Source organism: Neovison vison, chromosome 13 (assembly GCF_020171115.1).
Source record: "Neovison vison isolate M4711 chromosome 13, ASM_NN_V1, whole genome shotgun sequence".
Lineage (NCBI taxonomy): Eukaryota > Metazoa > Chordata > Mammalia > Carnivora > Mustelidae > Neogale > Neogale vison.
Window position 1 is genome coordinate 53,282,905 of NC_058103.1, and position 23,862 is coordinate 53,306,766.

At 36.1% G+C, this 23,862-nt stretch overlaps 2 protein-coding genes and 1 non-coding gene across 9 annotated transcripts in view; 1 reads left to right on the forward strand and 2 right to left on the reverse strand.

Annotated features, from left to right (window-relative positions):
• The first annotated feature begins 601 nt into the window (after positions 1-601).
• Positions 602-15,695, forward strand: FKBP3 (FKBP prolyl isomerase 3). 2 transcript variants are annotated; one of them, XM_044230039.1, is made up of 7 exons: positions 602-764; positions 3,480-3,581; positions 5,115-5,222; positions 11,635-11,770; positions 12,263-12,330; positions 14,002-14,099; positions 15,346-15,695. In XM_044230039.1, exons 1-7 carry the CDS (start codon positions 657-659, stop codon positions 15,398-15,400), a joined length of 675 nt encoding a protein of 224 aa, XP_044085974.1. In that variant the 5' UTR covers positions 602-656; the 3' UTR covers positions 15,401-15,695. The 2 variants fall into 2 exon arrangements, with proteins under 2 accessions (XP_044085974.1, XP_044085975.1); XM_044230040.1 differs by lacking the exon at positions 602-764 and adding an exon at positions 899-1,144.
• A 559-nt stretch (positions 15,696-16,254) lies between these two features.
• Positions 16,255-23,862, reverse strand: part of PRPF39 (pre-mRNA processing factor 39) — a 38,477-nt gene continuing 30,869 nt past the window's right edge. For all 6 annotated transcript variants that reach the window (XM_044231445.1, XM_044231446.1, XM_044231447.1 and 3 more), the window contains 7 exons: positions 22,721-22,885; positions 22,280-22,406; positions 21,654-21,922; positions 20,584-20,768; positions 17,600-17,674; positions 17,227-17,347; positions 16,255-16,989 (listed from right to left, as the gene is read on the reverse strand). In XM_044231445.1, coding sequence (XP_044087380.1) covers positions 16,933-16,989; positions 17,227-17,347; positions 17,600-17,674; positions 20,584-20,768; positions 21,654-21,922; positions 22,280-22,406; positions 22,721-22,885 — 999 coding nt within the window. In that variant the 3' untranslated portion in view covers positions 16,255-16,932. The remainder of the gene's footprint in view (positions 16,990-17,226; positions 17,348-17,599; positions 17,675-20,583; positions 20,769-21,653; positions 21,923-22,279; positions 22,407-22,720; positions 22,886-23,862) is intronic.
• LOC122894752 lies at positions 21,486-21,571 on the reverse strand. Its single transcript, XR_006381823.1, has one exon. It is a non-coding gene; the product is annotated as a small nucleolar RNA SNORD127 (small nucleolar RNA).

The window sequence follows — 23,862 nt, forward strand, 5'->3', positions numbered from 1 at the left end:
GAGCATTAGTAATATCACTGTCATCATCCGCAGGCGGCATCCTGCGAGGAGCTTCTTTACGTCGCTTAATTTGGTCAAGTGTCTTGAACTTGCTTTGAAACAAATTTTCTCGTGTGTTTTTATTTCTTGGGCGGGGTAGGGAACAGTTGTATTTTAGTTTCACTTGGGTGAGTTTCAAAAGGGAGATGTGGGGTATGGGTCGTTCTGACGGGCAAGGACTGAACCTATTCAGGTGTGAATTTTTAGGCTAGAACTAGATAAAACGTGATTAGAAGTCTGAATGTTTTCTTTAAGCAGGTTATATACAGGCTCTTAAAGGCATAGCAGCCCGTCGGGAATACACAAGTGTAGGTAATGGCTGGTAAATATCACTACCAACACCCGTTGCTCGACGGGGTTCAATTAAGGGCAGGCGACAGCTTCCGGTAACCCGCACAGCCCGTCGCAACGACCGCATCACCTGGATCACACCCGGACTCAACCGAGGCCTTCTAGGTACAGCCTTGACGTCACTCAAGAACGCGCACCAATCCCGCCACGTCGCACCGTGACCCCGCCCCCTCGAGCTCCAAGCGGGGGGTCACGCCACGCCCCGGGGGCGGGGCGATGCTGAACCTAGGCGGGCTGGCTCAGTAAAGCAGAGGCAGCGGGGGAAGATGGCGGCGGCCGTGCCACAGCGGGCCTGGACCGTCGAGCAGCTGCGCAGCGAGCAGCTACCCAAGAAGGACATTATCAAGTTTCTACAGGACCACGGTTCAGATTCGGTACCAGAGGCGGCGGGGCGGCCGGGCTGGTGCGGCTGAGGGACGCCTCACCCCCCCGGAGATGCCCGTACATTCCGTATTCCTCCGTGCCCCCGCCCTCGTCCTCCCGCGGCCGGTGGCCTGGAAGGCCGGAGAGGCCTCGCGTGCGCGGGGGAGCCAAGCTCCCGCCCTTCTAGGCTGCCCCATTTGGGAGGGGGTATCGGTTTTATTTCTTGGGGCAGGCAGGAAGAAATCGCATAATTAAAACCTCATTGGGGTCTTTGAGTGAGGGTGGAAGCCATGAGAAAGAGCTCAGGAGATACTGGGGGTGGGGACGGGTGCCCGAGCTCTAGGGACCTGGGTGAGACCCCTGCGGTGGAGAGTAGGCCATTAGAGAAATGGTAAGGATTGTGAAGACTTTTGAGAACGGTATGTGCGTTTTGCTTTTTCTCATCAGTTACTAAATACTGAACACTACTGCGTGTAATTTTTAAAAAATCCTTAGATTGCTGTTTAACTTTTTTAAAATATCGACTCTTTACATGACCTTTTCACCTTTATACTGAGGGTAGTTAGATGCGCATTTAGTGTGCAGTATCTCCCATTGTTAGAAACTAAGATGTATTGGGCATTTTTTATCCTTGTATGCCCTGCATTTTTCAGTCTAGTCTCCATCTTAACCACCCAACTCTGGTCACAAGTGTTTCTGGGGGTTTCTTTGGTTTGGTGGTTTTTGTGTTTTTTTGGTCAGACTTTTTTCCCTTCGGAAATTAAGACCATTCATACCTCTCTTAAATTGCCGAACCACTGCACAGTTCGTGCACTCTGCATTCCCCATTGATGGGAAATAGAAACAGCAGTCTGTATAGTTTCTCTACAGTTTTTCATTTAAGTTCTAAACTTGCATTAGAAAATTTCTTTCTGGGTTCTTCTGTAATGATGTTTATTTTCATTTTGAGGGTTTTTTGTTTTTTTTTTAAGATTGTGTTTATTTGAGAGAGAGCACAAGCAGGGTAAGCGGCAGATGGAGAGGGAGAAGGAGGCTCCCCTGCAGAGCAGGGAGTGGGATGTGGGGCTCTCATCCTAGGACCCTGGGATCATGACCCCAGCTGAAGGCAGCCCCTTAACCAACTGAGCCATCAAGGCCACCGATTTTGAGGTGTCTTGAAAAGGAAATAAAGTTATTATCTAGGAACCAGTTCCATACATCTAGAATAAGTATCCTGACTTAACATCTATAGCAAGAGCTATGCTCAGTGTTTGGTGATACAGGGTAAAAGAAAGACCATCCCTCAGGTATTCCATTTTATACCATTTTAATGGAGTTATTTTCTCTCAAGTCAATTCATATTTTCAACGGGAACAATAGAATAAACTAGGCATTATCATTTGTTAACATTTAATGCTTCAGTCCTGTACGTCATCAGATTCTTAGAGAACACTGTACAATCAAATGTAAGACAGGCCTATCGGAACAATTTCAAGAGACTTGAGTTATCAAAATATTTTTTGATAGATTAAGTGCATATCTTAAGTGCATATTCTCCAGTATTCATTCACATACTTAAGCCTATATTTGACAGTCACTATTTTATTGATCATAAGATATTAAGGAGATGTTTGCATTTTGGATATTTTTGGGATCTTGCAAAAGAAATGAGTGCTAAAAGCAACTGATACTTCCATTTAATCAAAATAACCTTTCCCCATCAGTCTTTATCATTTAGAACATTTCTCTAATTGGGGGAGAGGAAAAGCAGAGGAGAAAAGAATACAGCACTGATAGTGTTAGAAAAGTTCTTTTATCAAAGGACAGAATATGCCAGAGGACAATGTTGAGAAAATAACAAAAATGAGGAATCAAGGACCAAAAGGCAGAAAAGGAAGCAGAATAAAATAAGGAAAACAAAGACATTATTAAAATCCCCACATTGCTTGATTTTGAGATGAAGTTAGTATTTTCATGTCCATTTACCAACGTAGTTTAAGTTTGCCAACTTTAGAGAAGTGGAATTCTGTTACTTTGGTTTATTAAGTACATTGTTATTAGTCCTGATAGCTAATATTTATTGAGTTCTCACCAGGCAGCAAACTGTATGTTTAAATGTATTAAATGGACTATTGCATTTATCCTTAGAACAACCCTCTGACATAGATGTTGTTATTAATCTTCCATTATGATACCGAAACTGAGTCTTTAGGAAAGCTTAGTCCTTTGTCTTAAGATCAGATAGCTAGGATTTTAATACAGATGGTCTGACTCCTCAGCCTACACACTTAACCACCATATATCCAGCATTGTGTAATAGTGCTTCCCAGTCAAGAATGAGTTACAGCTTTGTCAAGATAGGTATGCCCAACATGGTTGGAGAGTCCTAGGACCATAGCCAAGTAACATCCTGCTAGTAGCAGCATCATCCAGTTACCAAAATGTGCTTGCTGTGTAAATGTTCTGCAAGTTCTGTAATGAGAAAAGTGTTAGTATGCAACAGTGTGACCACTACATAGTATTACAGTTCCAGTCTTGTCAATAATTTTTATTAATACACTGTAGTTTTTAATCTTCCTTAAATCTTTTTTGTTAAGAAGGGTATAAAATATATTTATTTCATTTTTTCCATCATAAGTAGTTTTATTGAAGATAGAATTACTAACATAAAAGGTCATTTTTCTGAATTTTAGACCCTTATTACATGAGGGAGATTATTTTGACTAACCAGCTTTTTTTCTTTATAGTTTCTTGCAGAACATAAGTTATTAGGAAACATTAAAAATGTGGCCAAGACAGCTAACAAGGACCATTTGGTTACAGCCTACAACCATCTTTTTGAAAGTAAGGTGAGTATTGTTTCATTTCATTACCATAATATTATTTTAGATATTTTATTTGCAAAAAAGTTTTAAATTTATTTGCAGAATATGTTTAAGTTTTTCCACCTGGCATTTTTCCTAACTATAATCACAAATGGACTAGCTGCCAAATGTAGCAATGTTAATCTGCAGGATTGGCAGGATATTGTGATATTTTGAAAGGAATGAAATTTTTAAAAAATAATTCCCAGGATGCCTAGATGGCTCAGTCATTTGAGCATCTGACTCTCGATTTTGACTGAGATCACTGTCTCAAGGTCCTGAGATCAAGCCCTGCACTAGGCACCCTGTTCATCGGATAGTCTGCTTGAGAGTCTTTTCCTCTGCCCCATCCCCACACTTGCATATCCCCATGCTCGTACTCTCTCAAAATAAATAAATAAATCTTTCAATAATAATAATAATAATAATTTCCTGTAGCTTAAATTAAGACAACAGATAAGGGTACTGAAAAGTCAAAAATCCAAAGTTCCATTTCATTAATGAATTTAAAATCTTAGTTAGATTTAGGCTGACCCTTTAGAAAAAGAAATTTTAAGAAATTCTCTAAAACCTTTTCACTATGAAATGACCATCTTCCACAGCAAGGAGTCTTTTTTTTTTTTTTTTTTTTTTAAGATTTTATTATTTATTTGACAGAGATCACAAGTAGGCAGAGAGAGGGGGGGTGATGCAGGCTCCCTGCCGAGCAGAGACCCAATGCAGGGCTTGATCCCAGGACCCTGACCTGAACCAAAGGCAGAGGCTTAACCCACTGAGCCACCCAGGCACCCTGCAAGGGGTCTTTAATAAGGAATTGTGTGAATTTTTTTTTTTAAGATTTATTTATTTATTAGAGAGAGAGAACACAAGCAGGGAGGAGGGGCAGAGGGAGAGGGAGAACCTGACTCCTTGCTGAGCAGGTCCCTGGGATCATGACCTGAGCCAAAGGCAGAGGGGCCCAACCAACTGAGCCACCCAGAAAACCCAGGAACTGTGTGAATTGTATTCATATCTGAGTCCGAGTTGCCTTTCTACATCTTTTTTTTCCCCTTTTAAAGATTTATTTATTCATTTTAGAGCAAGACAGAGTGCAAGAGCAAGACAGGGGAGAGGTGGGGCAGAGGAAGAAGGAGAGAATCCCAAGCAGACTCCCCATGAGCACAGAGTCCAACAGGGGGCTTGATCCCATGACCCCAAGATCATGACCCAAGCTGAAACCAAGAGTCGGAGGCCCAACTGGCTGAGTCACCTAGTCACCCCTGAATTGTCATATCTGAAAATCTCCTTTTCAGCATTTTATGTTATGAGATGCTTTGGGGTTTCTAATTTGTTGATTAAAATGTTTAACATAAGATTTTTCTTTTGTTCTTAGGTAGTTTCCATTTATTTGTATTTGAGTTATATGGCCTATATTCATGATGTACATATTAATTAAATTGAAAAGTTGAAAATCTAGATGTGCCTTCTAACTTTTAGCCTGTTCTGAATATGGTAAACAGTAGAACATTTTCCTTACAGCGTTTCAAGGGTACGGAAAGTATAAGTAAAGTGTCTGAGCAGGTGAAAAATGTGAAGCTTAATGAAGATAAACCCAAAGAAACCAAGTCTGAAGAGACTCTGGATGAGGTTTGTATATAATATTATTTTATTTCTCTTGTGAATTTGAGAAAAGTATTTGTTTACAGCCCTGCTTTCTCATAAGGGGTAAAGGAGTGTGGATACTTTCAGTAAGCCAAACACTGATTTGGAGTGTGTTATCTCCCTTAGGTATGCTGAACCAGAACAAAACGTGTAAGAACCAAAGCTTTACAGTTATTAAGCCTTTCCTGTAAAATACCTCTAGCTTTGTATTTTATAGTTCCTCTATGTCTGACCAGAACTCTGAAGTTCCAAAGCCATTAAAGGTCCTGATTTATAGCCAAGTTGGACTGAGTAAAAGATACTTCACTGTGATTATTTTTAGCTTTTTCTAATGTACATGGTATCTTTGGCAATAGAAATAGTCCAGGCTTGGCTACAGGGTGTGGAGTCATCTGCCTCATCTTTCGCAACATAGGTTTTACATTTTGGTACAAGGGTTTGAAGAACTAGATAAAACCATTTCTGCAGATGGACAGCCCCAGTAGAGCCAAGGACAGCAGTTAGAACAGATGCAGTAGAGCTGAATTGACTATAATCTTTCCACTTCTGATAATACTTGCTAAGTAAGCTTACTCATTCTAGCGGTCTTAGTATCAGTGATAATAATCTAATAATAATAATATTTTTTAGGTCTTAAAAAGAGATGCCACCTAATGATGAAGGTATGGCATTTGGATATTTGTAGACAGAGTGCAAGTTCAAGTATAGAATTATAGTTTATATAACTGAAGCTAGTTAATTCACATGATATTTTCTTGTTGGTTGAAAAGCGGAAATTAATGTTTGTGGATATGTACACACAATAAAGCAATTTTGAGGTTTATCACATCTAATATTATTTGATAAATGTTATATGTATTGGACAAATATTGAGCAGCTACTAAGGTTAAAAAAAGGTATAATGATTACTGAAAAGGATTGCAAAAATAGTTGGTAAAATAGTTTACCCTCCAGAAAATTACAATAAAGGAGGAATTAGGCAACAGATTGTATATCATGAAGAGGTTAAGAAAAAGAGAGCTACAAATAGGGTATAAGAGCTGGAGACAATCTAGAGAGATCTTAAGAGGATTCTAAATTACATTCCTTTTTTTAAAGACCTCTTTTCTCAGGGGCACCTGGGTTGCACAGTCAGCTAAGCATCCAGCTCTTGGTGTCAGCTCAGGTTACGCGCTCAGGATTGTGAGATTGAGCCCCGTACTGGGCTCCACGCTCAGTGCAGAGTTTACTTAAGACTCTCACTCTTCCCCTACTTCGCCCACGTGCTTTCTCTTTCTCTAAATAAATAAATATTTTAAAAAATAAACAAAATAAAATACAAATCTGATTCTGTTAACTTTTCTTTAAATCTCTTAATTGGCTGTTCAGTGACCTGAAGATTAAAAAAAAAGTTTCATAATGTATGCTACATGTATTTCCAGCCTCATCTTACACCACATTGCCTCCTTCACTTCTCCCCTGCAGACTATACTGGTTTCATGCTCTACCCTACTATAAAAATGTCCTTCTCTTTATATACCTTTCCCTAATCACCTACCTCAAAGAAACCTCTCCCAGCTTAAAGCCTACAGTGGGTTAGGTCACTGTGTCATTCCCATCTTAGACTTGTGCTTCCTCTTTAGTTCTCATAACCCATGCAGTTACACACATGACTATATTCTCTGTTAGAATGAGGGTCAGGACCAAGTCTACCACCCTCCAAATGTATCTCCAGTTTCTAACACATGGAACATGTTCAAATATTTATTGAATAATAATAGGGATAATTATGTTAACATACTCTCATTTTTAGAGGCTATGATGTGATCCAGTTAACTCAAATTGTAATGATTACTCTCAAAGTTCCTTTATCTCTGTCTGCAAGTACCTAGTTCAGATACAGTCTCAAGAATGCAGTTCTTTTCATCACTCTGAAGTAAGAAATTGTTGTAAAACCAGGAAATTACCTAAAAGCCAGGTCCATTCAAGCACATAATTCAGGTGTACCTTTGGGAGTGATCTGACTTCTCACCATGAACTAAGCAGTAAGCAGGTCTTGCAGTGAAACCCAAAATCAGATCAAATAACTACTACTGTGAAAGTGTGTTATATAGGTCCCAGAAAGTCCAGTTTGTTTTCTGGCATCATCAAAACCTATATCTTCTGTCTCCTTGAAGATTCACAGTGCAGGTTAGCTGGTGACAGCTCTGAGAAGTCATGCAGAATAAAGGCATATTTAACTTTCTTCAATGTAGTGATTCCCAAACTTAATTATGGTAAACCTCTTTTCTTCTCTAACAGTGTTAACAATGCTAAGGAATAAGTGATCTCTAAAAGATACTTTGTGAAACACTGAAATGGAGGCTATCCTTAGGCAGACTGGCACCTTCACCAAGACTGAGTAATCACCAGTTTAATTTTTTTTGCATTATTCTATGACCTAGATTTAATGTAGATAACACGTGTCTAAGCATCTTGGGACAACAAATGGGAAAACAATGAAATGACATTAAAATTTAAAATATGGTTATTGTTCCGTAATTGTACCTTATCCATTCAAATAGTTAAGTGTGATTTCTTAAAAAAAAGTCTTAAGATAGTCTAGTATTTTTTCATAAAAAAATTATGTAGTCATTCTCATTTTGTTTTACCAGATTTTGTAAGTCAACTATATTTTTAAAATATTTTTCTGATATAAAAATAACATGATGTTTTTCAAATAGAAAGTGGGACACTTGGGTGGCTCAGTGGGTTAAGCCTCTGCCTTCAGCTCAGGTCATGATCTCAGGGTTTTGGGATCAAGCCCCGCATCTCTCTGCCTACCTCTCTGCCTACTTGTGATCTTTCTCTGTCAAATAAATAAATAAAATCTTTAAAAAAAAAAAAAGAGAGAAAGTAATAGAAAAGTATAGAGAATAAGTATTCCAACACCTAGAAATGAACATGTTTAACATTTCAGAATGTTGTCTTTGAATATTTTCTAAGTGCATATTGATTTAAATAGTTGAGATATTACTATTGTTAGATATTACTATTGATTTTTTTTTTTTAAAGATTTTATTTATTTATTTGACAGAGAGAAATCACAAGTAGACTGAGAGGCAGGCAGAGAGAGAGAGAGGGAAGCAGGCTCCCTGCTGAGCAGAGAGCCCGATGCGGGACTCGATCCCAGGACCCTGAGATCATGACGTGAGCCGAAGGCAGCGGCTTAACCCACTGAGCCACCCAGGCGCCCCTTACTATTGATTTTTAACTTTATAAGAATTTTTCCACATTATAAAAAATTGAGTATTAGATTACCATAAACATGTGGTTATTTTGCCACTGTGGATAATGGTGCATTGAATAAGTGCACAAAGATTTATTTTCCTAAGCTTCAGATTACTTCTTGAGCATATTTTTGTATAAATAGAATTATTATTATTTATTTCACTTGTGATCTTTTTAAATTGCATTCCAAAGAGATGGCACCAGTTTATACTGCTACTAGTAGACAGCTCACCATTTATAGTAACGTTTTTCATTAAAACAACCTTGGAATGGGAGTGTCAGCAAGGAAGTTAATGGTTGCTTTTATAATAATACATGTACTCGTGCTGTAGATGTGACTTAATTTAGGGAGTCAGCCTAGCTTTAATTGAAAGTGCTAATTCTTAGACTCTAAATTAAATTGGACTATATACTCTATCCAGGCCTTACTTTCTGGTAAAAAAGATGGAAAAAAGACTGTCAGGTCGATGTGAGTTTAAATGTATTGACGCAAGGAAAACAAAATGATTTGTGTAATACTTGTCATTCCATATGTGCTTGGGTAAAGTGGTTAAGAGCATGGGACTTTACATGCTAGCTGCCTGGTTTCCAGTTGTACTCAGCCACTTAGGAGCTGTAGGTGCGTAAGCAAGTTGCTTAACCACTCTATTTCTATATTTCCTTTTTTGTAAAATAGGAATAATGTACCTAAGGCATAAGGTAGTAACAATTAAGAGTTAATTTGTGTAAAGCATTTGGATAGTGCCCAGCACATAGAGGGTACTCGGTAGTTGCTATTTTAACTGATACCACTAGAAGTTAACTATCATCAGTACTACTTTCTTTTTTAAGATTTTATTTATTTATTTGACAGAGATCATAGGTAGGCAGAGAGGCAGGCAGAGAGAGGGGGGCAAGCAGGCTCCCCGCTGAGCAGAGAGCCCCATGCGGGGCTCAGTCCTAGGACCCTGAGATCATGACCTGAGCCGAAGGCAGAGGCTTAACCCACTGAGCCATCCAGGTGCCCCTATCATCAGTACTATTATTTGAGGTATTCAGGCATAGTGGAAGAACAGGGGCTTTGGATTCAGACAAGCCCACGTCCATATTCATTCTCTACTACTCATCAGCTCTGTTGCAAATTCCCTGAACCTCAGTTCCTTCATCTGCAAAAATGCAAGTAGTGACACCTTCAGAGGATTAAGAGTAAGTGGGATGGTATGTGTTACGTAGCTGGCAAATACTAGATGTTTAATGTCTTTTATTTTCTTTTCCCATTATTAAATGTTTTGTAGTGTGAAATTCTGTATACATACTTTAATTTTTTAAAAGGTTTTATTTTAATTCGTTAGTTAACGTACAGTGTTACATTCATCTCAGGTGTACACTAGAATAATTACGCACTTCCACACATCACCTGGTGCTCATCACAAGTGGACTTCTTAATCCCCATCACCTGTTGAACCCATTACCCCACCACCACCACTGACCTCCCCTCTGGGAACATCAGTTTGGTCTCTGTAGTTAAGAGTCTGTTTCTTGGTTTCTCTCTCTCACTTTTTTTCCCCTTTGCTTGTTTTATTAAATTCCACATAAGTGAAATTATATGGTATTTGTCTTTCTCTGACTTATTTCACTTAGCGTAATACTCTGGCTCCATCCCTGCCATTGCAAAGACAAGATTTCATTCTTTTTATGGCTGAATAATATTCCATTGTATGTATATATACTATATTTTCATTATCCATTCATCATCAATCAGTGGACACTTGGGCTGCTTCTTATCTTGTTTTTTGTAACTAATGCTGCTATAAACATAGGGGAGCATATATCCCTTTGAATTAGTGTTCTTCTTTTGGTTAGTACTCAGAAGTGCAATTGCTATTTTTAACTTTTTGAGGAACCTCCATACAGTTTTCCACAGTGGCTGCACCAGTTTGCATTCCTGCCAGCAGTGTGAGAGGGTTCCCCTTTCTCCACAGCCCCACCAACACCTGTTGTTTATTGTGTTATTGATTTTAACCATTTTGACAGATGTGAGGTATTATCTCTGCAGTTTTGATTTGCATTCCCCTGATAAAGTGATGATGAGCATCTTTTATTCTTTTAAAGATTTTAGTTACTAATTTGATCAGAGAGAGCACCAGCAGGGGGATGACAGCCAGAGGGAAAGGAAGAAGCAGACTCCCTTGCTGAACAAGGAGCTGGATCCAGTCCTGTCTCAGGACCCTGGGATTATGACCTGAGCTGAAGGCAGATGCTCAATGAATGAGCCACCTAGGCGCCCCACCTTTAGCTTTCTTATTTTTTCTTTTTCTTTTTTTTTTAAGAAAACTCCTTTTTTTTTTAAAGATTTTATTTATTTATCAGAGAGAGCGGGGGAGAGAGCGAGCACAGGCAGACAGAATGGCAGGCAGAGGCAGAGGGAGAAGCAGGCTCCCTGCTGAGCAAGGAGCCCGATGTGGGACTCGATCCCAGGATGCTGGGATCATGACCTGAGTCAAAGGCAGCTGCTTAACCAACTGAGCCACCCAGGTGTCCCACTTTAGCTTTCTTTAAAAGCTTCTGATAATCCTGTTTTGTTCTAGGAAATATGTCTTTTATGATAATTTCTATAGATGATTGTTTATTGTATGAACTTACTTTAAAGTTCAGAAACAAATGGACTATTACTGTATTCCTTCTAATTGGATACAGTAAAAATATTTAGTAATGTCAATTATTGGTGCTAAACAACTCAGATTTTTGAAAATAAGTCACAGGGCTTTATTTAATGTCTTACAGTTTTATAGGAATTAGATAGTAAAGATATTTCTAACCTTGGAAAATAATGGGATTTATTTTATGGTTTGTTGAATAATAGAATTTTGTCAAAAGAACATTGGTTTCCAAGGTAGCTGGAAGTTACTTGAAATTATAGATAGGCTGTTTACTAATATTGCCACAGACTTGCAATTAGATAGTGAGTTGTTTTTTGTTTTTGTTTTTTTTAAACTCAGAGGTGAATCAGAGGTAAATAGTTTGTTACCACATCTGTGAAACTTTGTGACCAGACTTGGGTCATAATTGGCTATATAAGAATTCTCTTTGTCCAAAAAAAAAAAAGAATTCTCTTTGTCATCCTTCTAAAAGAAGGATGTGAGTTACTGTTTGTGTTGTTTGTTTTTAGGGTCCACCAAAATATATAAAATCTGTTCTTAAAAAAGGAGATAAAACCAACTTTCCCAAAAAGGGTGATGTTGTTCACTGCTGGTATACAGGAACACTACAGGATGGGACTGTTTTTGATACTAATATTCAAACGAGTAAGTCTAAATGTAATCTTACCTTTTTAGCTTTAAGGCATTGCAAAATATGTGTGTGATATATGAACAGTTGGCTGTACCTTTCTCTTGGCTGTCACTTTTTTCCAGAAGTCTTTTGCACCTGTGATTTACTTGGGACTCAGGTCTTCAATTCACTATTTATTGGCCGGGTGGATAAATACTTCTTGGTCATTGGGAAGCAAAAAATAAGCTTAGTCTAAACTTGGTTAATATCCCCAAGTTGAGGCTTTCGTATTTAATGTAAAAGGCAGAACAGTATGCTGTTTTAGTAGTGTAAAATAGGTCCTTACTCTCTCCCTCCTTTTAGACCATAACTATTTTTACATACAGAATTTTCTTGGTGCATTAGCTTTCTGAATCTTTATTTCTTTTCAAATGCATAATATGTTCTAAAATTAAAGACTTAAATCATTATGTTTTTCCATTAGAACTTAATTTCATCGTGCATTATAAGAAAATTTTGTTTTACAGGTTCAAAGAAGAAGAAAAATGCCAAGCCTTTAAGTTTTAAGGTTGGAATAGGCAAAGTTATCAGAGGAGTAAGTAAAAATGGCAATGAATCATTAGATATTTTGGCACATGCTGCATGTGGTATGGTGCTATAATTAGGATTGGGGATATGATGAACAGTCTTTTTGGGAGTCTGACAAATCAGGTGCTGTCATTGCAAACTGATCTGGCCCAAGTTTTCTGGGTCTCAGTTATGGACACTACAGTCTTCCTCAAGATTGCTGAACAATTAAAGGAGCATAACTAAAATGCATAATATAATGAGACTCAAGTATTATTTTCTTCATGCCTGCCCCTTTTACTTTTTCATCATAAATTCTTCATCAGAAAGTTTGGCTTTCTAAATTTATCTTTAAGACTCTTGTAAAATGTTACATAGGTTGTTGCACCACTTTCACATCAAAGAGAAAGGTAAAAGGTAAAATACCTGTTTCACTGAAGTACTTAATATAGAAGCAAAAGTTTGTTCTGGGCCTTTTCACTTCTCACAACTGGAATTCAAACACGGGAAAATCTTTCAAATATAAGCATGCTTTTTTTAGCTACCTTACTTACATGGAGAGATAATAGAAGGAAACTTTGAGAAAAGGGGAAGGTATGATTGAGTTGTACTGACCAATGCAGTGTAGAAAAGGAGGTAATAGATCAGGGCTCATTACTGGCTTCACTGAATCAAGTTGTTATTCCAGGGCCCATTTATTATTAAAATGTCTTTATTCACAACATCAAACATTGTAACTGAAATGCCTGTTAAATGCACTGAGAACCCTCCGTGTTATTCTTTTTATTGTGGGTAAGTCCGAAAAAACAGCTCAATCATTCAGAGCCCCAGATTATAAAACATCTTAAAACTAAAGGTTTAGTTGAAAATAATCCTAACTGCTACTTGATTATACCAAATTGCTAATAACTGTATACCAAGTTAATCAGTTGCTTCCATGACTAATTTGCTTGTGTATTTCTAGTGAACCGTATTAATTTCCATCATATAACAGATCTCTATCCCTTGAGTTTTATCAGAGTATCTGTCATATCTACCTTTGCATTTTGTAGATTTAACTGTTTTTCGTAACTTCCTTTAAGATCCAGGGCATATGGTTGTCTCAGTCGGTTAAAGTGTGTGACTTATCTGGGGCTTGTGAGTTCAAGCCCCATGTTAGGAGTACAGTTTACTTAAAACTTATGTATATATATATTTATTTTCCAAATTTGGACAGATGGAGTGGCAACACAGAAACCTGTATCATTTCTTTGAATAGTTTTACCTTCTACGGAAGGTCAGTGCTGTAACATGTAGTTTATCTTGTATGTGCCATCCGGACTCCACAATCTAGTGATCTTAAGACGATTCTGGTTTTAGTTTATCCCTCTAATATAAAGTCAGAAGTTTGCCCTGGGATATATCAAGTGTATCAAGTTTTTTATATTATTAATAAACTGGTTTCCATAACTTAAGATAGTTAACATTTTAAAAAGTTAACACTGTAGCATTTGAAGCATATATTGCACTAAAAAATTGCTTAACATATCTTTTTTTTTTCCCCATTGAGGAAATAAAAGACAAAGATTCACCCAACGGTGTTGCCTTACGCTATAGTAAAATCCAGTAACAATGTTTTTTGGTATATTCAGCCTTCTAGTTTTTCATGAATTTTTTTTTTCAATTGTCATTAGTTTTTTTTTCATGTTCTTGCCTTTAGTGGGATGAAGCACTCTTAACTATGAGTAAAGGAGAAAAGGCTCGACTAGAGATTGAACCAGAATGGGCTTATGGAAAGAAAGGACAGCCTGATGCCAAGTATCCTTTTTTCCTTTGTGAATAAAGAAAAAAACACGAAGAAAGACCACCTGAATGTATAAAAGATATTGTGTAGGTTAACTTGGAGAACAGGAATCATGTCCAGACTAGTATTCCTGATATCTAGATGCTTCTGTATCAGCACCTTCAATGTGGACGGGAGTTAGTATTTTTCATTGAGAAAAAGTGTGCAAACTTGAGCTAGAATAGATTCTTACCTTTTTTTTCCTCTTCAACTCAAGTTTTCTATTTTAAGAGGTAAACTATGAGGTTTTAAGTTTTCATCTTTGAAAGGCAGTTGTTACTGTATGAAGGATTTACTTCAAGGAGTTAAGATGTCCAGTACAAACAAATGAAGCAAGTTATAGGATACAAGTATGGCTCATGGTAATTTTATGCTACAGTATAATTTCAGGCAATTAATGGGTACTCAAAAGCTTAGAAATGGAACACATATTGAGGATTACCAGTTGTGAAGCTGAGACCATGGGTCCAACAATGTGTAAGCGTCTGTGATTACTAATGATAATTTCTGATAGGCGTGGTTTGTGAAAATTCAAAAGCCATGCCTCCTGACCAACCAGAACAATCCAATAATTAAGTGAGAAGGTAGTTTTTTATGTTGTTTGTTCCATTCCCATTGGACTAGTTGGATCAGTTAAAGTAACTTCTGAAAAATTTGGAAGGCCTCTCCCAATTTTATCAGTTAAGATTATTTGGGAATATAATAATCCTCTTCTAAACCTATCAAAACTAGATGGCCCAACTACAGTTCCCCCTCTCATGTGAAGCATCTCAAAACCAATCAAATAAAAATCACACTTCTCTGAATTCAGCATCTTAAAATTCATAGCAAATATCATGCATTAGCTATATGAACTTCGATTTAATATAACTTATACACCCAACTAGATTTTTCTTTTTTTTTTTTGGTGAGCACAGAGTAGCAGTCTTCATTAGGTGGTGGCTAAATTGGGAGTACTGATGAAGCATCCAGGAAAGGAATATCCAAGTTCAAGCTCAACCTATCTAGTCAGTCTATACTGATAGGTTATAATCACCATTCACAAAGATATTTTTAGCAACCACTAAGCTAGTATGTACTAGCACCTCAATCAGTCATAAAGCTCTTCTCTTTGGGGTTAATATCCAATATCCATTACATATAATTCTAATTTTAGACTGAGGTTATTGGGAATGAAGGAAGAAGTAATTTTTATCAAATTTACCTTGACTTCTTCAACAGAATTCCACCAAATGCAAAACTCATTTTTGAAGTAGAATTAGTGGATATTGACTGAAATAGCAGCAATGCTTCAGATATAATGACATCAGCAACAATAAAACATTGCCTTGAAGAAACTTATGTAACTAATTAGAGCTGGTTACTATTGTAAGGGAAGAGTCAACTGGAAAATTTAAGAGCTCAGATATTGTTTACCCAATCCCCAACTTTTAATATACATAATCCATTATAATTCCCTAAAGTTTGAAATATTTTACTACAGCTATGTAAAATACTGGTTAAGGAGAAATGACTTTCCTTTACCTGTTGTAAACTAAAAGGCTCAATAAAAACATATTCAGTGTCTTGCATTTGTTTGGTGTTAATATATAAATGTTCTGATGAGCTTAACGACAGCTAAGGCTTAATCAGAACAAGGAGTTATAGTAAGATTATCTAGACAGCTTTGCCAGGGACACTCCTCTTAAAATCTTTTCTTCTAAAGAGCTTCTATGACTTTTTAAAGATTTTATTTATTTATTTTAGAAAGAGTGCATGTGCGTGGGGGGGAGCAAGGAGCAGAGAAGAGGAAGAGAATCTGGAGTCCACTCCCCACTGAGCTTGGAGCCGTCTGACACAGGGCTCAATCTCCCGATGCTGAGATCATGACTTAAGTGGAAACCAAGAGTCGGATGCCCAACTGAGCCACCCAGATGCCCCTCTTAAAATTTTAAAAGAAGTAGCCCTGTATAGTGAGAAAACAAGCACAGAAATTGAGGAAGCAAAAACAGCTAAATAGTCTAAATTCTGGCAAGAAGAGAACAACTAAATTCAAGAAAAGTATACTTCAAAACCAATAAATCACGAATAATGAATAAAGTCAATATTGTCAGGTGATCCAGCCCCCCCCAATAAATTCATAACAATTTGTTGAGAAGTCTTCAGTTTTATTACAAAAATGAAGATGATCAGTTTGATCAAAATGAAAGCTTGCTCACAAGTTTTACATGAATATTCTAAATACAAAGTCTCCTGAAACAACATACTTTTGATATGATTTTCATTTTTTAAAAGGGATGCAAACATTCCATTTTTCATTTATAATCTCTATCCCAAGACATAGTATTTAATAGTGTATCTTTTCTGGTAGTTAAATCCAAATTCACAAGGATAATTGAAACAGACAAAACCTTGTCATCAAAGGTTAAAAATCCAATTTTTTTTTACAGAGGTAAATCCTTAATAACCAGCCCTTACGTATTTTCAGAATCTTGTACTATACTGACATGATTTACAGTCAGTTTTTTTCCTTTTTTCCTACCCCTTAAGGCTACAAAACTGTTGTGAATGCATTGCAAAAGAATTCTAGACCACTTAATGCAAAAATCAAAAAAATAGTTCTCCAATAAAAAGTAAATTTTATAAATGGTAGGAAATATCTGTGGTAAACTACTAAGTGACATTTTCCCCTATTCCTAAACAAATCATGTTACACAGAAACAGGAAGACAAGTTATCAAATACAACAAGTTTATGTTATGTTTACATCCCTCATTAAAAAAAAATAATTTTTGTATTTTTCACACATTCCATCTGATATATTTTCTCATCAGGTTGGAGGGGGAGGGTAATACTGTCCATAATTCCAAGGATTCTGATAATTGTACTGAAAGGAAAAAGCACACATGTTAGCATGCTAGAACTGGCTGATTCCATTTATAAAAGTAGATAAAATTAAGAAAAAAGGCATGTGTTCACTACTAACAATTCTAAGACTTAACCACAAAAAATAATTTATTATACAGTCTGGAGTATAAGTTGTTTAAAAAAAAGAAAAACCTATCCTAACTTAAGCTTTTCTAACTAACATTCATGAACAAAAGATTAGATTATGTGAACTCACTTGATACCAGGCACTATAATTATACGCAGCTTGATTTGCCTGTAAATCACCATCAATCATCTGTGTAGATGATGAAGTTGTATCTTCTGTGTGAACTTTCTTTTCCTCTGGTTCTTCTGATCTAAATAAAAGGACAAAATAGAAATTTTGAAAATTCCCACAGGTAAGTACTTTTAAAACAAATGGATGAATGTGTACATTTGTACCTACGTACATTTATTTTAGTTTTTAACCACTCACTCTTGTATGATTTTTTAAAATCATGAATATAAAGTATCTAAACTACCACAACATGGAGGTAACATGTAAAAATATTTATCTTTAAAGGCATTTCCACAATGAAATGTCTTTTAAGCATCCCTTCATTACATACCCATTTTCTGCTTTCCTTTTTAAAGAATCCTGTTCTTTTAGGAGTGTTTGATGTTCATCATAAGCATTCAGAAGCCTGAGAGGGAAGAGGGGGGAAAAAAAAACCTCTGGAATACACAAAAACCAAACTGTTAAATTTATTAAGTTTTGGACTTATTTCTACTTGGAAACAAAAATATGTTGCAGTGAATATCCACTGAACCAATATTAGCAAACTTCCCAGCTACCTTTACCAATATATTTCCTTTGGGAAACCATTACTCTCAGCTTTGCTTCTCAGCCCATGTGATTCAAATGGGGCTTCAGGGATTCAGGACTGGCCAATTACAGTACATCCCCGGACCAATATGACCCAAATCAATATGTTTAGTAACATATCCCTGCTCAGTAGGGAGCTAGCTTCTCTCTCTCCTGCCCTCTCCCAACACCCTGCTCGTGCTTGCTCACTCTCTCTGCACTCTCAAATAAATAAAATCTTAAAAAAAAAAAAAAAAAAACCAAACTAATACAGAACTACAATCTGTTATCACTGATTAAAAAGGTAGTTTTTTAGGAGGTACCTGCATGGCACAGTTGGGTAAGCATCCAACTCCTGGTTTCACTCAGGTCATCTCTGGGTTGTGAGATCATGCCTGTCCTGGGCTCTGCCCTCAATGCAGAGTCTGCTTAAGACTCTCTCGCCCTCTCCCTCTGCCCCTCCCCACTGCATGCACGTGCACTCTCTCAAATTTTTCTGAAGATAATTTTTAATAAATAAAAAAACTCTAACATTGATGTGTGCATTATCTCACCTGGAACTCAGAACTTCAAAAACGGTGTCACCTGAAGCCAAACTGACTGTAAAAATCCTAAAGATTTTATTTTCCTTTTACCATTTTCTGAAATTTTTTTTTATAAAGACAAATGGCTTTTTTTTTTTTAAGTAATCATAAACCTGAACACAGATAATATTTCTGTATAAATGACCTTATATACTTTATATGCATACAGAACTTCCCTGGGAAGCATATATATACATACATATATATATATATATATATATATGTATATGTGTGTGTGTGTGTGTGTATGTATATATATACATACACACACACACACACATATACATATCTAATGATAACCTGTAACTCTGATCCCAAAATGTTCAAAAGGCTATAAAATTGTTAATACCAGCAATCTCTGGTTGAGGGTTTACTCAACATCAAACACTTTAAATGGACTAAGTTCTTTTAAGACTTTTAACAACCTGTGGATTAGGTGATCAGAGATTCAATCATGAGAAAATTTGAAAACTGAGGAATACACAAATGGTAAAGTGACTAAGCTAAGACTTAAGCATATATTGTCTGAATTAAACATCAATTCTTACCAATACCTTATAACTGCAACCTAAATTTCTAAGTTTCTAATTTTTAAGCTCATTTATTTTTTAATCATTCCCTTTTTAAATTTCAACTACAATAATCTTAGACCTGACATTCAGACTCTCTAGAACTATATTTGCAAGGGCCTAACTGGTATCTTTGTGTCGAGCCTCAGATTTGTCCACATACTATTGCCAAATTCAAATATATCACATAATCTCAGTCAAAACTCTAACAGCTTCCTACTGTCATTTGTGGTATTGCATGCGCTCTAACCCAGCTCAGTGTTCAATGCACAGCACAATCAACATCACATTTCTACTACAAAAGCCCTCCAATAAAGCGTATGTTACTTTTAAATGAACTTTTCTTCGACCACTTGATCCTTTCCTTGTCAGAATCCAGGAGTACCTAAATGAAGCCCCATCTCCTCTGTGAAGGATGACAAATCCATTCTGATCCATAGAAATCACAGCCTTCTTTAACAGTTTTGTGACACCTCAGATACTTACATATTTTCTCTGATCATCATACCATCCACTAGACTAAAACCTGGAATTAAATATCCCATTTCTTTTGTGCACTTTCTTCAGTACAAAATAAACAGAAGGCACTAAATATACAGCACATGTGGTTAGAGGCACAGACTTTGAAGCAATTTCTATTCCCAGCTGCACAATGAAATAACAGCTAACTGACCTTTGCAAACACTACTAATCTCTTTAAGCCTCTCTTCATCTATTAAAAGAACAACAGTACCAACAACAACAACAACAAAAAACAGTACCTACACCCTTCTCATTAGGCTTAAATATTTTACATTAGATAATCCATAAAACACATTTACTGTGTCAAGCACATACATACGATTGTATTAAAAATTAACTTATGTTACAATGTTTATTATTTTAGCTAAAACTTTACTCAACCATCAAAAATATATATACACATATATAAAGACACATAAATCCTCATTTTATCAATGGTTCTTTCAAAGGAAAAAAGGGACATGCCTACTAATAGGTGGGACAGTTCCCCACTAGAATCAGTTAAGAATGGAACAGCAGCAACACTCTTACCAATACTTCTACTCTTCTATTTTCAAATATAAATCCTAAACTTCTCCTTTTCCCAAATGCCTTAGAGTGAATCCTTCCACCACCCTCAACTTTCAGCTTTTTACAATGCTTTAAATTGAGTCCATTACGCATGATCTGTGCAACCATATCCATTTTCTCCAATCAGAGATAAAACAGTATCCCTATTTCAGATTAAATCCATCCACTTTTAGTGGCCTATATTCTATTTCTGTGTTTTAGGGTTCAACCCCTGACCCATTTCTTTTTCATGGGATTGCAGTTTCCTGCCTTCACTCATTGCTTGCATTACCATGCTAAAATTTTGCAAACAATTTTGAAGGAAAGACAAACCATCTATTCTCCTGTTAAATACATACACATTTGCAAAATTGAGTTTACCCTCCATATATATGAGGAAAAAGTAACCTAGGCAAACATTTTAAATTTAACAATAATTTGTACTAATCATCAAACTCCCAACCAAAATTATCAATGCTCATTGACTATGCAAATAAATAGATAATATATAATTAAGATCTTACTTATTAACATCAGAACCAAAATCTTCAAGAAATTCCACTTTTCTCTGAGAAAATGTAATTCTCATTTTAATAGGTAATGAACCATGTATAGCTCTGTCAAAACAATTTAGGATATTTTCTTCATTTTGTTTGAGGTCACCACTATATTCCATTTCAAGTAAATTGAGGTATAACTTTGTATTCTCCTGTGTAAAAAGCAGTATCAATTAATAATGATTCTAAGATATTTTGATTAGAACAGATATTTAAAATGCCTTAATGTCTAAATTTGAAAAATACTGAAAATCATATTAAAATCTAACATGTTAAATGTTTTGAGCATACATCAAAATACGTCAAAAAACAAATTAGCACACTGAGAAGTAATGACATCATCCTACTATCTCCCAAATTACAAAAGCTATTAAATCCCAGTAAGTGAAAATCCTATTACCTTGGGTTTAATGTGGCTTGATCTTACTATGACAAATAAAAAAATAAAACATTAAAAAATAGTTTCTACAGTTCCCATTAGTTTAAATCTTTACAACTGTAATCATCTTCAAGTGCAGCTGGGAAACGCAATTACAGACCTGTGTCTTAAACAGAACTGGTATTAGCTGAAAATCCTTAAAAACTTAGAAATATATATACACTGCCTTTTATCAACTGATAAGAGTGAAATACTTTGGAAAAGGAGAATCTCACTGGTATAGCAGGTAAAACATAGACAACTATCATGCTTTTGATTATAAGGTATTCTTCCAGGTCCTCCTCTGCTTAAAATAATCAGTAAATCTGCTATAAATTTTCTAAACATGAGAGAAACAGAATGTGTCACAATGTCTGCAACCATTTTTAATCCAATAATTTTAATTTTCTCAACCTTTTAATTCCTAATAATTCAAAAAATTTTTGAAGAATGGCAACATCAGTTTAGAGGGACTGTTGTCTTCATTTAGTAATGAAATATATTACATACAGACCAAATCTTTCATCATAGTTGCCAAAACGAGAAAACAAACAAGAAGCACTGTTTTTGGGGTTGTTTTTGTTTTTTATGAAAGATATTCTAAAATACAAATACATACTTTGTCTCTTTCGATTGCTTCCAAAAGCACCTTTCTTGATTTTGGAAGGTTTTTTTGTATTTTGAAAAGATGCCGAGCTAGTTTGATAGCATAAAATGATGATTCATTATTTGATCTGGCATTCTTAATGGCATCCTGAAGCAAATGTTCAGCTTCTTCCATATTTCCATGTCGTCGCTCTAAACTTACTCTTCTCAAACGAACCATTGCCAATCCTAGAACACATTCTTCAAATGTTCTCAAGATATTCCTGGCTTCGTTAATATTACCTAGAAATGTTAATTAAATGTTTATGCTTCTGTTTAAACTTCTAAAATATCCTTTATGCAAGGTATGGCAAATAATAGTCCACAGGCTAAATCCAGCCCTCTGCCTGTTTTGTTTTGTTTTGTTTTTTAATTTAAAACTGGAAAAAGCCATGCTCATTTGTTTATCTATTATCTACAGATGTATCTGAGCTATAACGGCAGAGTTGTCAGAAAGAGACCATATGGCTTGGGATTTTTTTTATAGAAAAAAATCTAATGACCTCTGCTTTACACCATCCCTCAGGACTCAATTCCTAGAACTTTCTCCTGAAGTAACTTAAAATCCCCAAAATATCAACCAAATTTCCTCATTCTTACCCTGCTGTTCCTCAAAAGCTGCCCAAAGCATATGCACCATGGGTTTCTTTGGGAGATGAATAGTGCAAGCTCTGCTGAAGACATGCCTCACTCCTTCAATGCTATGGTTTTCCATGTACTTGGCATACTACATACAGAAACAGAGGAAATACTGAATAATTTACAGTTGAACAAGCCATTAAATATGTGACAGAACGATAAAATTCTATTTTTAAACCCATTCAGCACCTTTATTGAACCACTAGACTAGTTTCTGTAAGGAAGGACGAAGAGAGGCAACGAGGTTGGCATATGCAGCAGTCAAATCTGGTTGCAAGCAGACCATCTCCTAATGCAACAGATATAGTTATATGAACAACATTCAACAGAAGTACAAAAAAGGTTAGTCACTAGATCAATGTTTATAATATGTTCAAGTTTCAGAGCACCTAATTTTCTTACCTTAATCCAAAACTCCTCATAGAGGGCACATGATATGACACATCTTTCAAAGAGAACCACAACTCGTTCATGAGTCCCATTTTCAATTTCAAATTCTAAGTATTCTTTCCAGTTTTTAAGTTGTGCCTTTTCCAATGGTTTCACATGAAAATAAGGTCTTTTTATCTGCAATAAAAGTATGACCAAAAAAAGTATGACATAGGAATGAAACCAATACCAACACCAGAAAATGTATAACTATAGTAATAATAGGAATTATCTAAATTATGTATGTAATTACGGTGAACCAAAATATTTTAATCACCATACTTCACAATAAAAACTTTTAAAATTAAATTTCTTAGGTTTTACAAATTGAAGAAATAGAATGTATTTTCCACTTATTTAGTAATTGTAATGACACTACATAACTTCATGTCCAGTAAATTTTTTTCCTTATTGAGTATTTTTAAACTGAACACAAACTATAAAACAGAAAACAGATCAGTAATTGCCTAGGGCTAGGAGTGGGGTGGAGGTTACTGAATGAAAAAGGGGCCAAAGGAACTTTCTGGCATGACAGACTAGTTCCATATCCTGATTGCTGTGGTGCACGGTAATCTGAATATACAGTCAAACCTCATAGCCAATCAACAAAAAACAACATACTATGATTCCTCAAATGAAAGGCCAGAACAGGAAAATCCATAGAAACAGAAAGTAGATTAGTAGTACCTTAGGGCTGGGGATAAGCGGTGGAGCAGACAGGTGAGGGAGTAGAGGGGTGACAGCTAAAGGTCAAGGGTAAAGGATTCCTTTGTGAGGTGATGAAAATGTTCCAAAATGGACCACAGTGATGGCGGTACCTATCTGTGAATACACTAAAAACTACTGAATTATACACTTTAAATGGATGAACTATATATATGGTAAGTGCATTTTATCTCAAAATTGTTTTAAAAAACCAGAAATAAATTAGAATCTTTAGATGGAAACCCTAATTTTACTACCCATCTAAAATGGGTACATTCTGTTACACAGAAAGTGTGAACTCAATAAGCGGATTTAAAAAAACTGAATAACTGCAAAAAATGGTTATCTTCCAACTTGAGTAAATCTGAATTCATTCTTGAAGATTCTAAAACTGATAATGGAAAATGATA

Excerpts from the sequence above, each read along its gene's own strand:
- FKBP3 (XM_044230039.1), top strand. The coding sequence starts at position 657 with ATGGCGGCGGCCGTGCCACAGCGGGCCTGGACCGTCGAGCAGCTGCGC. Across the intron at positions 5,223-11,634 it reads CTGAAGAGACTCTGGATGAG|GGTCCACCAAAATATATAAA; the intron begins GTTTGTATATAA and ends GTTTGTTTTTAG. Across the intron at positions 14,100-15,345 it reads AAAGGACAGCCTGATGCCAA|AATTCCACCAAATGCAAAAC; the intron begins GTATCCTTTTTT and ends CTTCTTCAACAG.